The 24,848-nt window shown below is 46.9% G+C and overlaps 1 protein-coding gene across 1 annotated transcript in view; it reads left to right on the plus strand.

Moving 5' to 3' along the window:
- The first annotated feature begins 1,531 nt into the window (after nucleotides 1–1,531).
- The window catches only part of LOC100121348 (homeobox protein caupolican), a 64,571-nt gene continuing 41,254 nt past the window's right edge, over nucleotides 1,532–24,848 (plus strand). Inside the window, exon 1 of the mRNA XM_031926307.2 lies at nucleotides 1,532–2,315. Coding sequence (XP_031782167.1) covers nucleotides 2,172–2,315 — 144 coding nt within the window. The 5' untranslated portion in view covers nucleotides 1,532–2,171. The remainder of the gene's footprint in view (nucleotides 2,316–24,848) is intronic.

Genomic DNA, 24,848 nt, shown 5'->3' on the forward strand with positions numbered 1-24,848 from the left:
CTAGAGGCCGTAATTGTAATTGGCGTCTAGCAAGTTGATCAGACTTCGAGTACAAATAATCCATACGTGTCAACGGAAATAGACACCATAATATAGAGTCTAATATGCCGTAGAGCGAATCGATAATTGATTGAATTATAAAGAAATCGACGAACCACAAATAATGATTCCTCCCATCACTGTAAAAAACGATTTAAACAAATTTTTCTCACGTCAGCAGTGTTTTCCGCACGTCCGTCGCACTGCCGATCTCTCCCTGCTATACACACCTTCTCGCGCGTCTTATAAACACACTTCTCTCGAGATCAGGCATCGGGATACGACGCTTGGGAACAGCTCAAATCCATTAAAAAGGATTTGCGAAACGGCGAGCGTGCGATTTTTCTTATTTTCTCGAGGATCTACAGCTCGAGCAATTAGTCGGGCTGCAGCGCGCAGTTTGTCCCGTTCGATTTATTGGACGATCGATCGGTATCGCTGTGCGCTGATCGCCGGGACTTATTCGCAAGGGAGCGACTGTGTGCGAAGAGAAAGAAGAGGAGAAAAGATGCGACGACGACGCAAAGACGAAGGTGAGAGGGGAATAAAGTCGGACTGAGGGAGGACTGTGCACTGCAGTGCAGAGTCGAGAGATCGAGTCTAGCGCGGAAACGAGAGAGTCGCACGAGAACTGCTGCCGTTGTTTATGCCGCGTCTTTTCTGCTGGATCGAGGATGGAGTTAGAGAAATTTTTGTTTTTTTTTTAATTTGGGCAAATTTTGCTAGAAATGATTCCAAATTTGTCGCTCTCGTTCGGCAACCAAACTGCGTACTGGATACAAATTGAAACATCTGTCGACGTAGAAAAGCCATGCGGGTCTGGTCGTTATCGCGCACAGAACCAGCACAGAAAACAAAAATTGGCACCAGTACTCGAAGCTCGAAACGAAAAAGCCCCTTTCTCACTCTTAGCCAGCACGAAATTCTTCCTCTCATTCACTCCTTCCTCCTCTTCTTCCATTCATTCTCTATTTCGCTCCGATATACCATCGGAGCTCGTACGCGATCTCCAAGCGCGCACACTCTGCTTCTCGCTGTAACCCAGCAGTACCATCCATCTCTCTCTCTCTCTCTCTCTCTCTCTCTCTCTCTCTCTCTCTCTCGCTCGTTCGCTCGCTTCAACACACTTACACAGGCAGAGAGCAGGGAGGGAAAGAGGGCAGGTATTGGCGCCACCTCCAGCCGGCTGCGACTAGGGCAGCCTCGGCGAGCCCCACCACTTCCACAACGCTCTCTCCGTCTCTCTCGCTCCGAGGCAGCAAAGCGAATCCTCTTCTCTCCCTCTCGCGCCTCCCTTCCTACGCCACTCGCTCACTCGCGCACCCACACGCGTGCACGCATGTGCACACTCACTGCACGTCCCTCTCTTTCTCTCTCTCCCTCGCTCTAGCGATGCTGCACAACTCCGCGGCTCGTCGACGATAGGAAGCCTCGTACGCTCGTCGCTCTCTCTCTCTCTCTCTCTCTCTCTCTCTCTCTCTCTCTCTCTCTATCGCGCGTATGTGCTTCGAGAGAGCGAGCGAGATATAGCCACCTAGCCTAACCCCGCCGGCCGAACTTCATTCCACGCCGACTGACCATCACCGACGGGCCGTCTGTCTCTCTACTCTCGTCGGCGTAGTCTGCAGTACTCCGACGGCGCGAGTATATCGAGAGCTCCGACAGACGTTATCCCCGATAGTGACGGATATAGCTGTACCTTCGGAGGGGAGTGAGTGAGAGAGCCAGAGGAAAAAAGGAGGGAGAGTGCGACTGGAGGGTTGAACCGAGCCCTCGAGACAGAGAGATCGGTCGGGATAAGCGATCGGTCGACCAGCTGGACTCGCCAATTTTCCGCGGAGCTTCGATCATCCTGCCTTTGGTGAACAGTCGAGACACTTTTGCAGGCTATACTCTAATGTGCTGTGTTCATTTCGTTGTATAATCCAGTGACAAAGTGCGATCGCAGCCCTCCGATGGACACGGGAACTAGCGAGTAGATAGTGACGGAAGTGTGCGCCGATTTTTGGTACCGGATCTTGAAAACTTGATGACAGCGTCGTTTTCTCAACCCGCGAGACAGAGTGACAGTTTGTGAGAGAACTCGTCGATCGTCGCAGCGTACCGATTTCGAAAAATTAACCACACAAGTCATGGACATGTCCGAGGACTGCTGGGCCGAGCACGTGGGACTGTTGCAGGACGTACCGGGAGCCACAGATCAGCAACAACACCATCCCCAGCCGCCGCCTCCTGTACCTGATTTTCTCATGCTGCCGCACAGCCATCATCACGAGGTTGGTTCTCTCATTCATATGAACGTCTCGCGCTTGGGCTGAGATGGATTCGATGTCGTTTCAATAATAGAACGTCGAAACTTTTTTTGCCGTGAAATGAGATTGATGCGAAAGCTTGTAGTCGGCAATTTGCGTAAATAGTCGATAATGCGGGACGTGCAGTATTACCGATATCAAGTCTGACCCCATCTTTCTAATCAGCAAAAAACCGAAGTGCCGCGGACGCGCGAGAGACTTATTCAAAGCTCGGGTATAATTGAAGCTACAGCGAATCTCCATCGATACATGGAAAATCAATCCGCGCACAGTCTATTGTTTTTATCCGACTGATTATTCAAAAGTATAAAGCCGTGTCCTTCCCTCAATAATACAACACACATCGGAGCAAAGTTATTCCTCGTAGACTCGTAACCGATTCTAAAAATTAACGATTATTCAATCGTATCAACCTGCACCTTTCCTCATTAAACGATCACCTCGGTGTATATCCAACCCCGCAATCCGCCACCCGCGTGTCATTATCCGCCAAAAAAACCAGAACCGAACGTATAAGAAAAGTGCAGAGAGACACGCGATAATTCTCGGCTTTTAGAAAGGAGAGCAGCTGTCGAAATAAAGAAGCGTAATAACAAGGCGAGAGGAAGAACGAGAGAGAGAGAGAGAGAGAGAGAGAGAGAGAGAGAGAGAGAGAGAGAGAAAAAGAGATCGGGGGTATTATAGCTGCTCCGGGTCCGATTGTTTGTTTGCACTGCGCGAGGCAAACCGGCAATAAGGGCTAATCGTCGAGGGCGATCTCCGCGCGGCTGCAGGGATTTAGATGTCATTATACCGGGGTCAGCTCTCGCCTTCGAGGCTCTCCTTCTAGAGAGTCGAGAAGTGTAATTTTTACGGCTACGCTTCGCCATAAAAAGTGCGAAACTTATTCTATAAATAATAAAAGCCAAAGATCGTGAGAAAATAATCAATCCGCAGGCCATCCGGAAGTCCCCCCTAAAAAACCAGCGCAAACTCTCTCGGGAGTCATCGTCCCGAGGAGAGCGATTGTTTCCCCCGAAAAGCCAATCATAATATAACCCCCGCGCAAAACGCTCTTACCTCTTCAACTCGCTCCTTGCGCGAAATTACGCCGCCGCGAGAGTCTTCCGTAATTCCGGCTCGATTTTGCGAGCGAGACCTCGCGTAACGAGGCCTTATACGCGCTTCTCCTCTTTCTTTTTGGCGCTGCGCGCAGCGGGCACGCGAACGCGCGCAGCAGCCATCAGCCTGTAATCATCATCCGGAAATTATAGGCATTTAGGCCTCGAACGCCGAAACGATGCGAGATATACACACGCGCTCTTTTGAGATAGGGACGCGTGCGTTGCTGCTGCACCTTTTTTACGATATGTTTTGTTCTTCTCTATATTTTTGCGTTTGTTTTGGTTGGCCGGCGAATAGGAGAAATTTTAGAGCGAATGTATTGGGTATATTCGAGTTGCGAAATTGATAAAAAGCGCGGCTCCTTAAAATATACTCACTTATATACTGTATAACGACGCTTCAATTTCAATTTCCTGCCATCAGTTTTTACAAGCTGATTTAACGGGGGCTCGGGTTTAGAAGCTGGGAAAGAGCGTCTCTTCTCGGCGCATGTGATAAAATGAGAGGAGGAATATTGGTATTATAGAGAGAGAAAGAGAGAATGAAAAAAAATTGGCCGACGATGTTGCGCCGGAATTACACTGGTTCCCACATTACACTCGGCGTTTTTCACTGCGTATAGTGTGTGATACACTCTCTGGGACGTGTTTCGCTCTCGGGTGTATTCATTTTTAATTTCGCGTATATAAATTTTGCGACAAAGCCTTCGCTTTGTATACAATAGAACGACCGCAGTGCGCGCGACTCGTAATAAGGAGCCGTGTACCGGCGGCGTTAATAAGTTAAATCAGCAGGTGCGTTTCATGATTTCGCCGCGCGCGTATTTTTGGAATCATCCCATTGTGTGTACGTTTCGCTGGAAATGATTTTGATTTAAAAAAGTATGCAAACATGCTACGCGTTTTATAAGTGTAAGCGTGTATTAATATCCGTATAAAAGGAATACCGTTATAAATGGGATAATCGCAGGGCGTGGGGCAAATTTAATTTTTCCATCCGATCAAACGAAGCTCGTAATACTGCACCAGCAGTGTATGTTTTCAATGAAATTTCTCCGCCGAATCCCGACCCAAAATTGAATTCAGAAGTAATTTCGATGTGGTTTAATTATACTCATAGCAGCATTACATCTTGGAAAGTGCGTACAATTTCGTAAAGTGCAAACTTCGGCGTAATAACCCGAACCCTTACAATCCTCCTCCTTACAACACTCTCACAGAAGAATTACATCCTTACATCCCGCCAAAAACAAATTCGATACTCCAGAACACGCAAAAAAGAAAGAAGCAAAAAAAAAGTCCAACGACTGTCAGCACACATCGATTCCAACTGCTCGCATCCTTATTAATTCGCCCCCTCTCCGAAAGGGGGATGCGGGTGTTTCTTATGCGAGCGACGCACGAAGGAGCAACGTGGCCCGGCTGAGCAAGCGGGAATATGCAAAGTACCCGCGACGACGTTATTTTCGTCACCCTTTCGCGGCGGCGGCGGCGAGCGCGCCTTTTACAAATTCCGCTCTTCTCCGCATAATTGCCGGCTTCGCGGCCTGCGGGACGGACGGCTTCTTCCTTCTCACGTGCGCGCGCTCGCTGTGTTTTGGACGGACTCGTGTGAGCGCCGAGAGGAGAGAGCGTGTAATGATGACGCGGGTAGTTCTCTTTCGTCGCGTTTTTTATTTATTCTTCGGAGGAAATCGAGTGATACAAAATCGACGAAAAAAAAAAGAGAGAGAGAGAGAGAGAGACCTTTCCATCGCCGCATTAATTTAATAAACCGTATCGAAGCTCTATACACGACGTCGTCCCCCCGAAAATCCATTAAAAGCGTCTGCTCTAATATACACCCGCGCGTTCAAAAACACTTCCCGCCGCCGAACAATCGTCGCCCGGAGCCGCAATTAGCGTACACGTGTCCGCGAAATTCGCGTCGCGCCTGCAGCGGCGGCGAACCGATATAAATTTCCCTTGCGTATGTATAATACGTACACGGCTACCGACATTAATTTTTTCTCTCATTTCGTTAAATAATACGAAGAGGCGTTAATTTGAATATATAGCTGCGAGAGAGTATACGACTGGGATATAACGGAGAAGAAGGTGGTGTGTGGCAACACCTGCGCGAGCAATTTTGCGAAGATTCGGCCGCGTTTTCTTGGCTTATGCTTTGTATACTGTCACGGCGATTTATGGTTTGCATACGAGCTTGATTCAATTAAGAAATTTCGAAATCACTCGTCGCTTTTAATCCGAAGAAAATCACTCGAACTCATCAGCCAACAGCAAATCGATAGTCACACTCATTAATCACAAACATCACGCATCCGAGAAAATCGAAAAGCAGTTACAAAACTGTAAGAAAAAAAAACTTTCGCAACGTCAACGCCGAATCTCTCAGCTTCTCAATATACACAACAATACCTATATGAAGGCAAAATATAGCATATAAGCGACTATATGGGCGCGGAAAGTGCACAGCGTGCGTGCGCGAGCACACGTGGGCGTCTAAGACACACGCTGCGAGAGAGAGTTGCGCGAGTGTGTATAATACACGCCATACAGTCGAGCTTCGATGTCGACGTGTCGTTCGTCATCGTTCGTTTGAAGCGCGATTAATCAGACTTGATAGGCGCGCGCCAGCGCCACGGCGACTTTATCTGAGCTGTTCATCGGGATTATATGGCTCTTTGTTGAGCTCATGATACAGTCTCTCGATCGTCGTCGCGGTGCGCGCGCGCGCGTGTGTGTGTGTGTCTGTAGATGTACAATGGGCCGAAGGAAAGGAGAGGCGAACGAAAAAGTCTACGGAGAGAGAAAAGGCGCTTGTACTGTCGCGCGAGTAATTGTTTCGTCATTTTATTGTCGAGAGTTTAGGAGGGACAAATCGAGCCTCTTTTCACGCGGCACTGTTATGAGTAAATAGGAGATTGGAGCCTGTACGACATCAATCTTCCGCGCACCCGATCGTTCTATTATCATTTCCAAAACGTCTTCTATCCACGACTTCCTCTAAAAAAAAACTTGCCGAATTCCAAGCTCTCCCAAATCGAAGGCGCGAATCAAATCGAACCGAGCGATCGGTATTTAACGGACGCGCCAGCTCCTCTCTCCTTCGTCGCGGGCGCGTGACTCACGTATGAGTTTCCCACGGAGGACATGGTGTGGGAACGCGCGCCGATTATTAGGCGCGCATACGAATTTTCGTATTCGCCCGGCGTAGCTGCTCCTCGCGCGCGCAGATGGACTAATTCCGCACCTTCTCGCGCGCGCACTTCTTTCTCTCTTCGTTTCTAAGTCCGTTTGACACGGCGGTGAACGTTCTTTTTCCTCTTCGATTTTTACGATACAGTCTCGAGACGCACACTGTATAAACGCGCCGAATTCCTCGGGCATTACGCAAATAGCGACTAATAAAGCCTCTGCGGTAATCAAGCCGAGAATATATCCTATTTACTTTCCCGGCCCGAGAGATCCGCCCGGCTAATGACACAACAGTAATCAATTCATAAAATACCTAATTTCCCTGGCTGCAATATATATCCACGCGGTCCCTTTACAACGGGGCCGCCGCGGCGCGCTGGCAAAAACTCGAGAAAAGACGGTGTCGTAAATAGCTTCCTCTCGGCGCCTTCTCTCTTCTCCGTGTCGTAAATAATGCGAGTATACAGTCCGAGGCACCCGTTATTTTTCGAAGGTTTATGGGGGGTATCGCTTTCCGCTCTCGTCGCCGCGTTATTGTCTCGCGGACAATACCTGCGTGTGTAGAACGTCGCTGAGGTACACAGCTTTTTAGCCGATTGCGTTTGTCGTGTTAGAGAAAGAAGGAGATGCGGAATATTATCAGGTTTGATTATAATAAATTTAGTATTAGATTGCGTATAATAATAACGTGTCTGTCACGACAAAAGAGAACGAAAACCTCTGCGCCGACGACCATACAGCTCGTCAAGCAAACTCAAAGAGACATAAATTTGGTAAAAAGCTCGTTAATCGCCTTCGAGATTAATTCGACGATCAGTTTCTCGAGCGCTTCGATAAATAACGACAGCGGCCGTCGCGCAGCGAGGGATAAGAGAAAAAAGGCGCGAGAGCTGGAGGACGCGATTAAAAGAGAAAAGTTGGCCCAACGAAAATTTATTATCCGGTCTATAATTAAAGGGCGGCGTGCACCTGCCTCGACGCGAGCGACGTGTCGCGCGACTGCGAGAGCTGCCCTCTTCGGCTCTATGCTCGGTGGGACGAGACAGACAACGCACTCGACGAGCTTCCGGTTTACGAGTATTGTTGTTGATGATACTCGGCGTTTGATTTCACGAATAAATTCTTTATGGTGTTAATACATCGAGTTCATAAATTTCGGAGCAGGTGATAGCCGGATGTTTTCGGTATTCTTTCCAGGGAGTAAGAAAGATCGGAGATAAGGCGTTAGTGCGAACGCATAAAAGACGCCTCAAAATTTCGCGATCGAGCTCGTGATTTTGAAACAGTTATCCTCCGACGTCATATAACGTACACGAGGTGTATCATTAACGTTTTAATCAAGCTTCAATATTTCAGCGACGCCGCGTAAAACTGTCTTTTTTATAACTCAATTTCGCAAACCCGAGGATATACTGCAAATTAAATCGCGCGAGAAGCGCACAAGTATATTTACCAGTTTATCCGCGTAATCGCGTATGACGAACGCGGAATTCCCGCCATTTTATTTAGACTAATTTATTCCATTCTTTCGTCACTTTTGCCGCCGACGACACTATGCGTTCGTCATTAGCACATTGCCAAATACCGGTTAGACACGCAATCACTTTCCGTTTTGCCAAAAGCAATGTCCGCGCGCGGCGACGACAACATAATATTATAAAGCGAGCGAGAGAATTATCGCCTTACAAATTTCGGAGATAAATATAACAATTCCGAATATATTTTGTGTAGAACATCTAAAATTGTAACGCGATGCGATTTCACATCGCTAATTTCGACGCTATGCCAAAGTTAGAGAGACACACGCGATAAAGCATTTATAGGATACAACGTCGGACGATTACCCGACGATTATTTTATTTATGGCAGTTATTTATGCGCCTCGCTCGCTGTACATTCTTGCGGACTGCCAACTTATTTATCGCGCACTTCCACTATCTTTTGTTCTACTTTGGTTAATATACTGATGAAGTTATATATAGTAATCGTCATGTTACGTCATCAGATAACGTCACGCAATTCATCGCATTTCTGTCTTCGATCATCAGTCCGAAAATCAGGTTTACACACGCCGCATTAAAATCCATTAAATCCCGAAGAAAAGCCCTTATCTCGCTCTCAAGCGATCACTGCAATCAAGCTGTATAAGCAAGAGCGAGGGAGAGAGGGAAGGAAAAAACAAACGCCGCGGTAGCCCATTAAAAGCCACTCGTGCACTTTTCTCCGCTGTATACGGCGTGAAGTCCACTACAAGGTGTCAGCGGCGTATCTCCACCCCTGGAACATTAAGTCGCCACGATGGCCATTAAACGCTGCGCACTTATATGCTGCGGCCCCCGACGGATTTCTGCCGGATTCCCGTGGCTCTGGAAATATATATAAGTGTGTGGAGAGGATATTATAAGGGGGGTTGACGCTTGAGGGGGTGATTGATTTTGTTGGAAAACGACGTGCAGTAGTATGGAATATTCGGTGATCGATCTGTTTATTATATGCCACTGCCTACTTTATAGATAAAAAAAGGAGAAACTTAAAAGTCTCTTTAGATTCCCATAGGTATGTAGTCCTGGAAGAATATGCAAAGCCAAAAAATGACACCTTTGTTCACTTAGAGCCACTTTCCGGCACACGTCTTCGCTCTTTTTTCCCTTCCCGGGTGGACCCACTTGCCGCCACGGGTTCACACGGTCAGGATGTGTCGCTGTACACGCACTTTTCCTTCGTATAATACCTTAGCCTCTCTCTCACTCTCCCACACGTATGTGTCTTTTTTCCTTTCCGCACACGCACTTGTCGCCCCTCGTACGGGCGCGCGACGGCGCCTTTTTTTCTCAGCCTGATGTGAGTATCGGACTCGAGTGGCCCTGGAGCGACGCTATTTTTCACGGGATTTCGTTGTAAATTTCGTAGCTGTTATTTTACAAAAAATTAAAACACTCGCACACAGGTGTCCCACCGCGCGCATTTCAAACAACCGAAAAGCACACGTGCGCAGTAGAGGCTCACTCCATCAGCAAAGTCGTTCTCTCTCCCTCGCGGTTTCCTTGATCGCGCACTTCAGCCGCAGTAACGTTTCGCTCGTCCTTTTCATCCTCCACTCGCGCGCACGTGACACGTGCATTAGTACTTATACCTACTCGCGGCGCCGATCGTGAGAGCGCAAGTCTCCGCGACGTTCCATCGTCGCGTATGTATACACTCGCGCAGGCATATATGACACGTGCGAGCGTAAAGCGTCGCGTAAACCGAGGAGCAAGTGCATGCGCCTGGAATTATAAGCGTGAAGAGTGTATACAAACGGTCAACGCGTGCGACTGCACTTGTCTCGGCGATCCCAAAAGTCACGGAGGTGTGAGGTGTAGGTATACGGTATACACTAATGCTGGGGGGTGTGTGTGTTTTGAATTTTACAATTTCGACGCGTGCGGGAGTGTATACACTTTGGATATGATGCGCCGTGGGATGAGGATATCGATTTTTGTGTTTGCTGGGTAAATATTGACCTGCTTTGCATTTTTCAACGATATTCAGCTTCGGACTGGATGGGATAACGGGAGAGAGCTGGTGTATATGGACAGGATATGTAGATGATTTCGGCTGGGATGTAAGTGCACTTCGTATATTTTTGGTGGGTCGAAGCTGTCACTCGTTGGTGGCTTTTTCAAAACAGTCATGTGCGATGAACGGAATCAATTTTAAGCTTCCAGTCTCGCGCCAGTAACTTTAAAAAGAAAGCACAAAAACTCCCTACACTCGTGTCCCCGCGACATCATAACAGCCATGACTTCTGTATACAATCGTCACGCCAACTGCGTATACGTATTCTATATACACTGGGGGTACGTCTGTTCTGCGTCGCAAGGGGATGATGCACGTCTCGCGTCGCGTTGCGCATTATAAATTTGGCAGTGGTGTAGCGCACTTGATTGGCGTATAATGCGGGGTGCGATTTTAGAATCGGCGTGTACAATACTATAGTAGGGGCTTGATTTCTTCTTTATTACATTCGAAGCGCTGTCGGGGTGATCTGGATTTTTTTCAAGTTTTGACGCGAAGGGAGCACGCAAAGATTGATATTACTTTATAGTTTCTTCTTTTGGATCTGAGTTCGAGTAAAAAACATGATTTATGAGAACAGCCTGGCGAAATTGACGAACGTTTCGATCAATTAAACACTGCACACACACAAAGTATAAAAAACCAAGGAGAAAAACTCTCAACAAAGTATATATCCATCGAAACAAGTGTCAGCAGCATTAACCGAAACGAGCGCTCGGCGCTCAGCTACAAAAGTCACCATTAACTCAGCACACGCCGCGGCACATCCCCGCAGGGTGTACACGTATTCATCTCTCTCCGGCGCACTTAGCGCTCGCTCTCGCTAGCGCCCTTGCAGCAGTAGTTTAGCCCTGCGGCCCAACTCCGTCTAGCCCGCGTATATGTGTGTACAGCATATATGTATAGCTTCGTTCGTGTGCCGAGCAGCTCTAATTGAACGCGCGCGCGACCCTGTGCGCGCTCGTGTACACAGGTTTCGAGTCTGCTAGACTCGAGGCTGGAGAGAGAGAGAGAGAGAGAGCTGTGTGTAGTGAGCGCGAGGTCTGGGAGAAACTCGGGGACAAAGAAAGAAGGGCTGTGGGTATGGAGCTGCAGAAGGAGGAGGAGGATTTTATGGGATTTGCTTGGGATTTCGAGTGAATGAACGAGAGTTTAACATTCCTCTTTTCGATCTTACTTCGAAAACTCAAAATCAATTGATAAACTCTCCAACTGTAGACGCTAAAGCTCTCTCTCTCTCTCTCTCTCTCTCTCTCTCTCTCTCTCTCTCTCTCTCTCTCTCCACGGCGTAAACACACACAAAACAGCTCTGAGACGTATGAAGACGCAAAGCTCCGACGTATCCTCCCCTCGCGGTATACTATACTGCGCAGCACTGAGAGCAACTCGTCGCTTCATTAGTCGGCTGCTCCTTGAACGTAGAGCAACAGTTTGCGGCCTCGGGCTCTCTCTCTCTCTCTCTCTCTCTCTCTCTTCGCTGCGCTAATTCGACGGAGCAACTATATTCTGCCTGGGAAAACACCGGCTTGTTATATCGCGAGAGAGTTCAAAAGACCGGCTCCACGGCGCGCAGGTATACAGAGACGAAAATTTTAACGAGAGACCGCCGTGGTACAGCTGTGTGGATTTTCCGAGACGAAGCTTTTGTTTTTAGCGGAATATGTTTCTCCTTTTTTTAGTGGGATTCGTTGGGAGGATGAAGTTTGCTTCGCGTTGTTGTTCGTCGAGAGTTGGTGTAGCGATGAAAAGTACAAACTTTCTCGTATTTATGATTAAACTCCGGCGTACCAGTGTGTGTGTGTGGGCTATGTAAATTGGGAGAACGAAAGGCTGACAGCGTTATTTTTTCGGATCTTTCGCTAGTAGCATGGCGAAGCTGTGTCTCTAAAACTGTGCTCTCTAGTGTCCGGCTGGCGCAGATAGATGGCGCATACGCTCTTTCCAACTATCCTCATCACAATCGGCGAGGTACACTGTTTATCTAGCGGTGTGCCGCACCTATGCCAAAATAGCCTTGTTTGGCCTGCTGCTTGAGCCGCTCAGGCTTTAATTCACCATTAAACTCTGCGCGAAAGCACAGTCCTATACCTATATCTATCCATTTTGTCGAAAGAGAGAGAGAGAGAGAGAGTGAGAGAGAGAGAGAGAGAGAGAGAGAGAGAGAGAGAGCAAGAGAAAAAAAACCGAACCTTCTCTCTTCCCCAAGCTGTCGGCACTTTCCCGCTTATTCAGCAATGATTCAATTCGGATGTGCTCTTTTTACGCCAGCTCTCTCGCCGCCGCCGCCGCCGCCGCCGCAGGGGTGTCTGCTCCACTACCGAAAAGGGGAGGTTTACCCCCCTACACGTACACACAGACACTCACACGAAGACGCTCATCGTCGGTGATGCGAATAGCCGGGAAACAGATTGTCGGCTTCTTTCCTCCCTTTTTCTTTCGCCGCGCGCACACAAGAGAGCATTATACGGGGTGTGCGAGGAAAGTGCCGGGCCGCGCGCACGGGGGAGAGAGCGGAGTCAACTAACCAACAAGTCGTTCTTTTAATTCCGCCGCAGCCGCACACCGAGGTGCTGCGAAAACGCTGCGCGAGCGGAGATTCGATTCGGGCTCCACCTACCAATCGGCCTCGCCGCAAAGCGCGATCTACTCCTGTGATTTACTGCGAGGTCTAACCGAATGAGACTGCTACTGGCGTCCGGGAAATCACTCGAGGATTTTTGCACCTTTTCTTCGCTGATCTCAACGACTTATTCGGTTAGCCGAGATTTATTTCACTACAAAGTCTTTGTTATTGAAAAAAAAAAAAAATTCAAATCTTCGGGTTACCTTTGTCCACACACCGCCCGCTCATTATCCCAACGCCTGGCTGTCTCAGCTATACCAACCCCCGAATAAGCGTACATACACAGCAGCCGCCGAAGAAGAGGCTCACGGTAGCCCGAGGCATCTTCCTTTCCACCTAATAACCGTTTTTTCCCTTCAGAGCTGAGATCATTGTTACCGATCTCCACGTATTATACGGACGACCGGTCGTTACGTACGCGACTTTAGCGCTGCGGAGGACAGTCATTCGATTTCATTAGCTGTATGGAGGCTGATTTTCGATGCTCGTATATTTATGAGGCTTACTTTTTTGTTATCCGCCGGTGTAAGTGTCGGGTGCGAGGTGAATCTCTTTCGGAACGAATTGCCGGGTATCGGGCGCATTCGGGGGTAGGATGAGAGACGCTTCTTCGGAACGGATTGTAATTGCCTCGTTTTATCAAAATTCTTAATTAGCTTTTGATTAATCGCTTTAATTATCGCCGTATAGCAGTCTCGCGGCAGCTATTTCTCAAGCTTGCTTACATTGTGTGTAGTGATTATCGCAAAAATTGAGCTATTTTTCACCTCGCTCGTGTATACTGCGTATGCAACATTTACTTAAACGCCGCGGTGTATAGCACAGCAGATAGAAATCGCCGGTCAAAACAAACGCACCTGCGCGTTTGCGAAATTTGCTCCTCTTGCGAGAGTTAACAAAAATCGACTAGACGAAACTAATTAGATATCGAATTATACTTTTCCTCTACGAAAATACCTCGTATCCACCAATTATCAAACTCCGATGAAAAACTCGTGATAAGACTCAGCTCTCATCATGACATAACACAACGTTTCAACGAAAATCGAGTTTATAATAATGTGTATAACGCGTTGCTATAACACGGCTGCGCATATTATAGAAGAAAGAGAGAAGAGCCCAGCTGCTCGTTTGCAGCGCACGCGAGCTGCTCTCTCACCTGCGACGACGACTGCGTCGCGCGAGCGGAGCTTCGTTCTTTTTTTCTCCGTGCACGATCGCCGAGAGCCGGTGTATAAAGGGAGAGAAAGAGCCAGCGAGTGCAACGGCGAGCCTTAATTGCTTTCTGATACACCGTGCGAGCCGCGGCGGATTTTTTCTCTCGTTTCTCCTTTCGGCAGTTATATAGAGGACGTATACACGCTTGTGCTATGAGACTTTTTTGTTTTGAATAATTTATGTGGATTTGTTTTTCCTACTGCAGAGTCGGCCATTTTAATGGATGAATTATGCATTCGTCTAATTATTACACGCGTTAATTGGATTTGGCCATTATTATACCTGTTCTTTGGAAGCGGGAATTAGCTTGGAGTATTATACTTTATTTTTCGATGTTTTCTACGTTTTTGCGATGCGAGAGATATTCGATATGACAAAAACGTAAACGTCTTCATTATCGGCATTATCATAGATTTGCACGACGTACAGGTATTGAATTACCTTCTCTCCCGATGATTGAACATTCAAAAGCAGATAGAAACAACCTTACACAGAACTTTCAAAAGAAAAATCAGCTTTCGTGCTGCTAAACTACCTGTAATGAGCAACACAATATCGAAGAAAGTTGGAATTAGTCCACAGCTCTTCGCTATCGATCTCACCTTTTCCACTGAAATCTCGACTCCGATACTCATTCATCCTCTACGAAGCAAACCCGCAGATGAATCCAAGCAGCTGACGCGCATTCGTTCGTCTTTTCAACGCCAATTAATTCTCCATGGTCTCCGCGGCACGTGATCTCGCAACGCTCCGGAGCATAACGGAAGTCGCCGGGATAAAAACGTAAATCGCGCGCTAACGTTTTTCCTCTGCGATGATGGATCGCGACTCTCCGCGTATCAATCGGCCGACTCGGGAATGTCGACAAGAAGAGGCGCTAGAGTGACATCGTTTGATATGCGTGTATGCGTCGATATTTGTCAGGCTGTGCTCGAAACGTTCACTTATATTCTCGTCTTAGAAAGATTGATCGTCCGCGACAGGCCAAAAGGGTGTCTCTCCATAATATCGCGATATTTCGAGAATTACACAAGCTTGCGGAGCGATTAGCGCGGGAATTAATTCGAGTCTCGATCGACGCCGATTCGAAATTAGCTTCGGAAACACGTTCGCGCGGAAAAAGTGGCCTAGTCGCTATTGAAAAAGTCGCGCGCGCGCATCGGGAACGAGGCGATGAAAAGAGAAGAACGCGAGAGAGGCCATCATCAGCGGTGCAGGAATGTCGCGGAGTATGTCATCCATCAATGAGCCTGTCTTCGTCGGCGCACGCGATTGAAATAATGACCTCGTCAAGAGGTTCGCCCTGCCGAAGTCGTGGCCCCGCGCAAGCTGTAAAAGGGTACGCGCGTGATTGATAAGACTCGACTGTATTAATAGATTTCTTTCTTTTGACTTTTGTCCCTCGAACCAAGTTCACCGCCGCCGCGGAGCTGACAAAGAGAGGCGCGAGAAGGAAACGCTACGCACCTCCCAGTTTGGAAACTAAGCTGTACAGGAGCGAGAGACCAGTTCTGCGGCAGCCGCGTTTTATCATTCATGAGTGCCTGCATCAATTGATCGTTGCATATTCATGGCGCATAAGTACAAGGGAATACATTAACCCGCTCTCGAAGCGAGAAACAAGTATAAAGTTTTATTGATATATACGAGAGTAGGGGATTACGTACGGCTGTATACTTATACTTACGATCGAAAATTTCTCGTCGAATTAACGATTCGTGAAAATGATAATTGTGACCGCGCTGCACGCGAGTATTATATTGTTGGGACTGCTGCAGCGATATCATTAAATTTCTTTTCTGCGAATCGGGAGAGAGAAAATTAATTTCGCTTTACTGCCTCAGTAAAGGCAGCACTATCTTATCGCTATAATTTGCTACAGCTATGCTCCGATAGAGCTTTTTTTATATACTCCCGCTCACCGCGCGAACTCTCGCATTATAGACCGAGTCGAATCCGCGAGTGAACTGCGTGATATTATTGCCGTGAGAAAAACGGACTTTCGATCGCGAAAGCTCATCTCTCGGAAGAGTTTTTTAATTTTTATACGATTAATAAGTGTAGCCGTCCGCGAAACAGGCAAAAGCACTCGGCGGGGCTTAATAGAGTCGAGGTTTCATCTCTTAGCCGAAATCTAAAGAGAATAAACGACGCTTCTATACTTTCTGGCATATGCAATCGCGCGAGTAGAGAGAAGAGCCAAACCCCCACGTAGACGCATCAATCCGCACACCGAAATAGCGCCTGGTCATTTTGCTCTGTCTCGAGCTAGAGTAGCGCGCGCATCTCGTCATCGTCCTGCGCGCTGCACACCAGAGAACGACGAATGATTAATCCGAGCGAAGTTTTTTTGCCTGTCTCATACTCGGGATTAATCATTTCCTAACTTCGTTGTTTTTTCGATCGCAAGTATTTACTCCAAGTACCCGTGTACCCATTACAAAGCTCCTTCACAGTCACAAATCGGCTTCTCAAGCAGCTCTCGTACGCTTGCACATATTGACACACGTCGCGTGTAAGTATATAACGTCTCCTCTCCTCGATTTTCACGTTTGCGGCGGCGGCGGAGGCTCTTCGTGAGGCGAATTTACATGTCCATTGTTTATACACGAGAATTTTCCTGCGGTCACCCGCCGCGGCGGTAATGGCGATTTCTTGTAAAGAACTTAATGATTTCCTGCGCGACGCGCACAAAGCATTCCCAGAATATCCGGCTTCGAGAGCGGTGAACGCCGTTATTAGAGTGGCTTCTGCAGTGAGTGTATTGGTTGAATAACGAAAAAGCTTGTTGTTTCTAAACTCTAGCGTGCTTTTTGTGGAAATTCAAGCGAAAATCCAGCGACGGACAGAAGCGATGATTGCTCAAGGTGTATATAGCGCAGGAAATGTTCGCTGTATTTGCATCTGTTCTTCGGCTGCGCACTGTCGTAACAATGGGGTTGAGTGTGTGTGTGTGTGTGTGTGTGTGTGTGTAGATTGGTTGCCGATAGCGGCTTAAATGGCGATAATTAGCGCGACCTCGAGGATGAAAAATATATAAATATTGAAAAATATATAATGCGAGGGAAAGAAAAAATATGCACAGGTGAATTATAAACGTGTCGCACGGATAATTAATAGAGCTGTAAATATACACGTACATGATCCAATAATTTACGCCGATGAAGCATAAATTCAAACTTTTGAGGTGTTACGCGTATCGACGCCGTGAGCTGAGAGACAGCGTTTTACATTCCGGTGTCACGCCACACACATACAACAGTTTTTTTCACAGCAGCAGCAGGCGCAATTGAAAGATCGATGTATCGGAAAATGTGAAAAATGAGCGCGCGCGGTGTGTACGTAAACAGGGCGTCTCTGTCTCGAGCTGATTGAGATTGATTATCTTACTAATCGCGACGTTAATTAAGTCAATCAACATTTACCGCTTATAAAAAAAAATCCTCGATCGACAACTCCCTCGTGTCTCATATACACGATAAGCAGCTCGAAGATAAAGTTATAAAAATTTTTTGTCCCATCGAGGACGATGCTCGCGTATACAGCACATATATAACACACATAACGCTGTAATTACCGCAGGCGCTCACGCTCGACTTAACGACGCGGCGCGTCTCTGTATGAATGCCGGAGGCTCGACACTTCTCGCGCGTGCAGCCTCGTATATAATAGCCGGGCGGGCAAAAGTGCGCGCGATTCCTTCGATGCGTTGTATATAGTGTACGCGCTGCTGCTGTGTTCCGAGGGCGAAATCGCAGGAAATCATTAGTTTTAACGAGCGACTTTAGTACGACTAAAACGCGGCCAATTTCCAATGATGCGACAGTATGCGTTATAGGAAAGGGGGGAAATTTGAGCGAGGATGACTGTTTGGACGGTTATATGTTGTGATGAGACTAGGGAGAGTATCGGGTATAATATTGCGATACACTCGCACTATCGTATTATTCAGTCATTAACCTTGCACACAATAACCATGCATATAAAGCGCGGCGTAACTATGTAAGGCGCTTAACGCGTGTTTCGCGCAAGACATGTTAATTACAAAATATTTTAATGAGCCCCGCGCCAATAACCATAGCTATTCTTCCCAAGTTACAACGTGTAACTTTATTACATTGCAGAGCTACACTATCGCTCAATAAAGCTCCTCGAATCATGGTGCAACTTTCGTTAAAATTAACGACATCAAAAACTCGAAATTTCCCCATAAATCATCCCAACGCCATCAAAAAATCGACACCTTCCATACAGCCCTATACTCGTCCCCCACCTCTCTAGGGCTTGCATATACATAGAGGTGCCGGTGGGTAATTTAACCTGCCTCCCTCATCCCGTACTCTCTCTCTCTCTCTCTCTCTCTCTCTCTCTTCGCGGTGGATCTGCATATTTTAGCACGAACACTTCCGTCGATCATTATCCTCTCTCTCTTTGGCTCGCGCTAAGGTGCACATATAGACGACGCTGACTCTCCGCACTCGCTCGCGCGCCGGCTTTTTGCGGCCGGCGCGCGCGTTAATCGGCCAGATGGAGTATCATTATACACCGAATTCTTAATTCGCGCGCCGCCGCGCCATTCGTCTTCATTAGGGCTGCTATAAGGGAGAGAGAGAGAGAGAGAGAGAGAGAGAGAGAGACTCTCAGAGCTGCATGTGTGCGCGCAGGTATATCGAGGAGCGATATGTATACAGGGGAGAGCTTCGATCTGTTCGATTTCGATTGTTATGCAGCAGGCCCGGCTTTTTAATGGCTCGGATTTATTCTGAATTTTTTGTCGCTGTGCGCGTGCACGACTTTATTATACAGCTATAGATGTTGTAATTTCAAAACTGATTATCGCGTCGAAACGAAATTCAGATCTGGCTTCTGTATACGTGCGGCTATTTAGACGAAGAGGAAGAGGGCGAGTGAGAGAGTGCATATCGCAAGGTGTATAATTTCGGGCTGCAACGCGCGCGCGAATGTAGGCATCGCGTGCACATTGTATTATAATACTCCTTTTCAAGCGGTTAATTAAATTCGAGCGGCGTTACATCGGCTTTTATTTAAGAATCAGGGAATGTGCGCGTTATGTTTTGGGAAATTTCGGCAATTAAACTTTCGTCGCTATTATTATACTCCGCGAACCTTATCTCTCTTTGTGTAATATATTCTTACAGTCTGTAATAATAAGAGATCGGATGGATATTAATCATTAACAAAACAATATTCTTTTAACGAAAGCGTATATTTATACAGGAGCTCTCGACGTCCCAGATTACAAAATTTCATCCCGTTGAATTATTCAGCCGAGAGAGAAAAATATCAGTCTGGATTGTCACGCTAAATATTTGATTAAGTAGTACACGATTCCAGCATTCGTCAGTCAATAATAGAACTCCTGAATTAGTCCCGACGTCTCTAATAATAATTTCCCAACGTGTACGCGCGCCGTCATTCTAAATCAAGCCTCTCTCCGAACACATCGTGCATTTTCAATCCCCTACTCACGAACCTACTGTATCTCACTATAAAAATTAAAAAAAAATCTCCCACACAAAGCTATCGATTCCCAGTACGAAATCCTTCGTCGAAGCATCGATTATGCCAGCGTATTCGTCGACTCACCTCCTCCGATATCGAGCCACGCAACCGATAACCAGCGCATCTCAGATTCTCTCTTTCTCTCTCAGCCGCATCAATTCATTTTCATTTCCTTATCGCGCTTATAATACCTTCCGAGAAAGTCAGCCGCTTTATCTCTCGGCTCACCGCAGCTCTAGCCGTTCGTTTTAATGATCGTGTGTGTGTGTGTACAATATGCAACTGCAGTGCAGTGTCGTCGTATAAGTGTACAAGCACATGCGACGCCTCGAGTATGCACCGAGCGACTTTGCACCTGATTGCACGCGCGCTGGCTTCTCCGATGCATACGACTACAACGACGCTTGTGCTAAAAATCTTTGGCTGTATGTACTCACCGATGCTGCTGTATGAATATTCTTCGGTACTTAGAGTTCGGAGAACCACGCGGTGTTATAATTTTAGATTAGCTGGAGGTTCCTGGAAAATTTAAGATTTTATGCATCGGTTTTTTTATTTAATCGAGTTTCTTAGCGCAACTGATTGCGGAAACGTCGCTTGTTTTAGAAAGGCTTTGTATAAATTGTTGCGTACCAACGACAAAGAAAAAAGCAAATCGTCTCGACATCGTAAAGCTCGAGTCGCAAAACGAAGCAAGTCTAATCCTCTTGTTCGCAACCCTTATATCATAAACCCCTCGCGCAAATTTCCCTCTCCTCCAGCTACGGAATAACAGCCTCGCGAAAGTTGATACGTTGTTCAACAGTAGAGCTTTTCACGACGACAACAGAATGTAGCGCAAAAAAGCTGCTACGGAAGTTTACAACCAGAAGTGGGAGGAAAAGACCTCGGCTGCATACTCGGGGCTTCGAAACATAACTACGTATAGCGCACATAGAGATATACGAAGTAGTGCGCGGGTATGTACTCACCGAATGGTAGCTTCGGCGGCAATTTTTGTCGTCGCGGGGTTTCATCGATCACGTAGTGTAATTCGTATCGAAAGCAATGGCTGCTGTTGCTTCGTGTATCATTGCTTTTCTACGGATAAGATTATTAGATTATTCATGTCGTGGCTAGTCAATAGCCTGAACTATTCCCTAACGCATCAACTCCAGACCCAAAAATGCGAAGAAGAAATTACACAACTCTTCTCTGTTCTTTCACGCTCACCTTTTCCAACAAAGTCCACACTATTAATCGTCGATTCTATTCGATAATCTATGATTTTGACCTTTGAAAAACGTGTGAAAGAAATCCTTTTTCGCCGTCCTTATTTGCAAAGACTCTCTTTCTCTCTCTCTCTCTCTCTCTCTCTCGCACACACGCATAACACACTCTCCGTGGCGTCAGGCATTTAAATACACGTCATCTGAGCCCGGGAAACAGGTTCCACCGAAAAATTTACAAGTATCCGAGAGATAAAGCCTGGGAGGCGCGCACGCAGCATTGATAAATTTAAACGATCGACTCGCCGCGATCATGGGAACCGCCTGCTGCATAGATTTACATTAATTCCCGATCAAAAATCAATAGCTTAATAACGCGGCTGACTCCCGAAAAATCCTGAATTTCTGCCGCCGCCGACGGTAAACACGTATACACAGCGAAGCTGAGCGAAGACCAAAGAGAGGGAAGGAGATCGAAAAAAGAAAAACGAAACCCCCGAGAGAAGGCAGTTTATTTCGGTCGGGTTAATTAGTGTTGCCTCGCGAGTTTTACGGTTGACATTTCGCTGCGCTCGTTCCTCCGGACAAGAAAGCTCGCGTATGCGGCTTCTTTTTTTCTCTCCCTCTTCGTCGGGGTGTATAATGCTGCGACGCTGTACTGCACTCGAGAGGAAGATTTTTAATTCGAAAATCAGCATAAACATCGAGCGTTAAAGTGCTTACATACAGAGTTTTAATAACCGGCGGGAGAGAGGTGTAGCGCTGGACGACTTTTCGAGAGGCAACGAGATTACTTCGATAGGTTTATAATTACTCTCGTTAGCCTGCGCAAGATCGTTGACAGGTCTCTTCTGCGCGACGCCGCGGTCGAGATTTATGATATATGCAGGATATCGAACGTTCGCTCGCTGTGGTGTGACGGATTTTACAAAGTGTGTAATCATCATTATTTTGTAGAAATTTCTATTAATGAATTAGTTATACACTCGCTAATCGACTGCAGACGAATAAAAAATCCAACGACCCGATATTCGAGACCCACCAGAAGTCCCAACGAATCAGAAATGCAAAGCGCGAAGACCGAAAAACCGCGCCATTGAAACAAGAAGGCCGAAACTCCGCTTCAAAGTTAGAAAAAGGGCGCCGCTTCAAAAAAAAAAGAACCTTATACAAGCCTCGTTCTCCTCCTCGAGAGACGAGAAGGGCCTCGGTGAGACCGACACTCAATAAAATTCCGCGGCCGAAGTAGGCGCCATCGCAGGTCGCCTATTAGTTTTTTTTCCGTCGTCCATAAAAATTTTTCATGCCGCGCGCCTTTGTCTTAATGTACGTGTCCGAGAGAGCGAGTTTTGTATTGTGAGCGCGTGCGTCGCTCGGCGCGTGAATATAACACTTTTTACTGCGTGCGTGTCGTCGGTAGACTTCTTTTATCCGCGGAGGATGGCTGTGTATGATTTTTCACTCGACGGTCTTAATTGCCGAATAAACAGCTTATTAGGGAGGCGAGGGAGAGAGAGAAGAGGTGTAAAAGTTTCGTTCATTTGGCTTTTATTGTCGTAGCTGTGTGGAGAAGAATGGGACGGCTTTGTTTTTTGGATTGGGAGCCTTGAGCTTGGCTAGCTCTTGTGTGGGAGAAATTCCTGTGATTAGCTTCTTGGCATACCGACGGATCGCTACGTACGAAAAGTGAAAACGAAGCTACGAAAAAATGATAGCTATCGGCAAAGCTGTCGAGTACGTACTTCGTTTTCTGTTCTACATGTTTTTCTCCTTCCAGCTCTTGCTTATAGGTATCTGGGGCGCACGAGGGAATCAATACCGAGCAAACGCGAATGCGTGCACGATTTTCATGTTAACCCGCAGTGTCATTCGATATACGCGCGTCGTCGAAATAAAATATCGCTTCAGAATGAAGACGTTTCACTCGATTAGCAGTGATTTTTTCACTCGACAGTTTCACCAAAGCTATACCTCGAACGCTGTATCCCCTGTAAAATATACAACTCACCTCTCAAACTTTCTCAAACCTTCAACCCGAAGCGCTACCGTCATGCCCTGTGTTTTTTCCTCGGGCCGCTCTTTTTTTCCTTCGCTCCGCTATTCGTGCCTGACCTCCTTATCTTCATTCCGTCAAAGTCCGGGGGACCGCGCGGCGTTCTCTGACGCAGGGCCCGGAATATGGGATGATTTACAAGGGGGGCGCGCAAACCTGGTGACCGAGAGCCACTGCTATCTGTTTTTGAGGGAAACTCCGACCCCAGTGCGCGCCTCTCTTCGGGACTACGATCTTGTCTGCCGATTATTATTATGGGCCCGTAAAAGGCTGGATAGCGAGCTGTTATGTTTTTTCACTGTGCTCTTGGATTGGATTCGGTCGAGGTATCCATAGCAGGCTGAAATTGACACTTTTATTGGCTATTTGTTGAGGATCGGTCAGAAGAGAGAGAGAGAGAGAGAGAGAGAGAGAGAGAGAGAGAGAGAGAGAGAGAGAGAGAGAGAGAGAGACTGCTCGCTGGGACCGTTGTCACGCTTTTCCGAGTGGTGCGAGAAAAAATTGCGTCTCGGAGCGTAGAAAGTTTGTGGTGCGAGTTGTTCTTTCATGGTTTACGTATTTGGAATAAACGAAATGCGGCGTTCGGTACTACTCGACTCTTGTTACGAGAAAACACTCGAGATTATAGAATCTCGATTATTTCTACAGTCGACTGTCGTTCACACAAACAAAAGCCTTGTATTATTAACGTAAAGATTAGCATTTGACATTATACGTATACGAAAAAAGTGCGACAGCGAACGTGCGAGCATATCAGAGTCATAAGATTGACGGGTATAAGGGATTGTCGTATGTAAACTCGGATACTAAATCTCGTTTGCTTTAGGATTTACGAGCTTCGTTATCTTAATATGTGTAAATATGACTGCGAGTGCTCGGAAAATGTGATTTTCTGTAAAGAGAGATTTGATAATACTAATAAAGATAAGCCGGAATGATTTTGCACCGCAATGCACACTTTAAAATCGTTCGAGATATCAGCGCAAGATAAGCTCGAAATTAAAATAATTCAGCGTGAAAGTATCGCAAACTTTCACGAAAATCTAAGCCCCGTCGGCAAATCCTCACAGTAGTCTCCAGTCCACACACGGCCGGCCGACTTCCGCCGCAGCGGAAGAGAGAAGAAGACGCTCCGGGGCCTCTTTTTTCCCAGATAAGCGACCTTGACCGCCGAGTCTCTCCCCCGAGTTTTTCCTGGGCCTAATAGGCTGTGAAATTATATTTGGCCGACTGTTGGACGAGCGCAGCTATATGGTGGCGCTTGTAGAGGACCGACTGCAGAGGGAGAGCCTCTAATGAGCCGCGAGGACACAAATCCGAGCGCCGCCGGCCGTCGGACGCGTAGGTATGCGTCGCCGTCGTCGTGCGAGTATTATATAGTGTACGTGACGGTAGCTGTGGAGGGAATTTTTTTTCGAAGGTTTTTCTGGGATGGGAAAATTTTGAGATTTTGGAGACAGACGAAGCTCTAAGTATCTACAATTGGTGCAATTTTACTTGAAACGTTCGCTTGTTTTTTTTTCTGAGCGAATTTAGTCGCTGCTCGTCACTGAACATCCTCAAACGCAATTAGCTGAAAACAGAGCGGATCGAGATGAGCTGTTAAAACTTCGGGATAACCTCTGCCCGTAATACTTTGTTTCATTGTTCGAAAGTAAGGTATAAGAGGAGACAAATTTAACGAGCTTACGAGGGTTTTCGCATATTTTGCATACAGCCCGCTGTCAAACGGCCGCACGAGGTATGCGGAGCACTCGGGATTATCTAAGTATCCATGACGCTCAAGATATTAGTCGAGTTTATCCCCGAGAACAGAAGAGTTAATCAGGCATTAGATAAGTCCATTAGACCTGTATACAGATGAGCATTAACTTCAATTTGCCTCATTGTACGGCTTGAATGTCGAGTAACGCCCTCGAAAAATAGGGAAAGTAGTATGAGTTTGCAATGTTAGTAATTTGCAATACTATATTTTATTAATAGTAGAACAGTCGAGTTATGCAACTCTAATTT

The sequence above is a fragment of the Nasonia vitripennis genome, chromosome 1 (assembly GCF_009193385.2).
Source record: "Nasonia vitripennis strain AsymCx chromosome 1, Nvit_psr_1.1, whole genome shotgun sequence".
In the NCBI taxonomy this organism is placed as follows: Eukaryota; Metazoa; Arthropoda; class Insecta; order Hymenoptera; family Pteromalidae; genus Nasonia; species Nasonia vitripennis.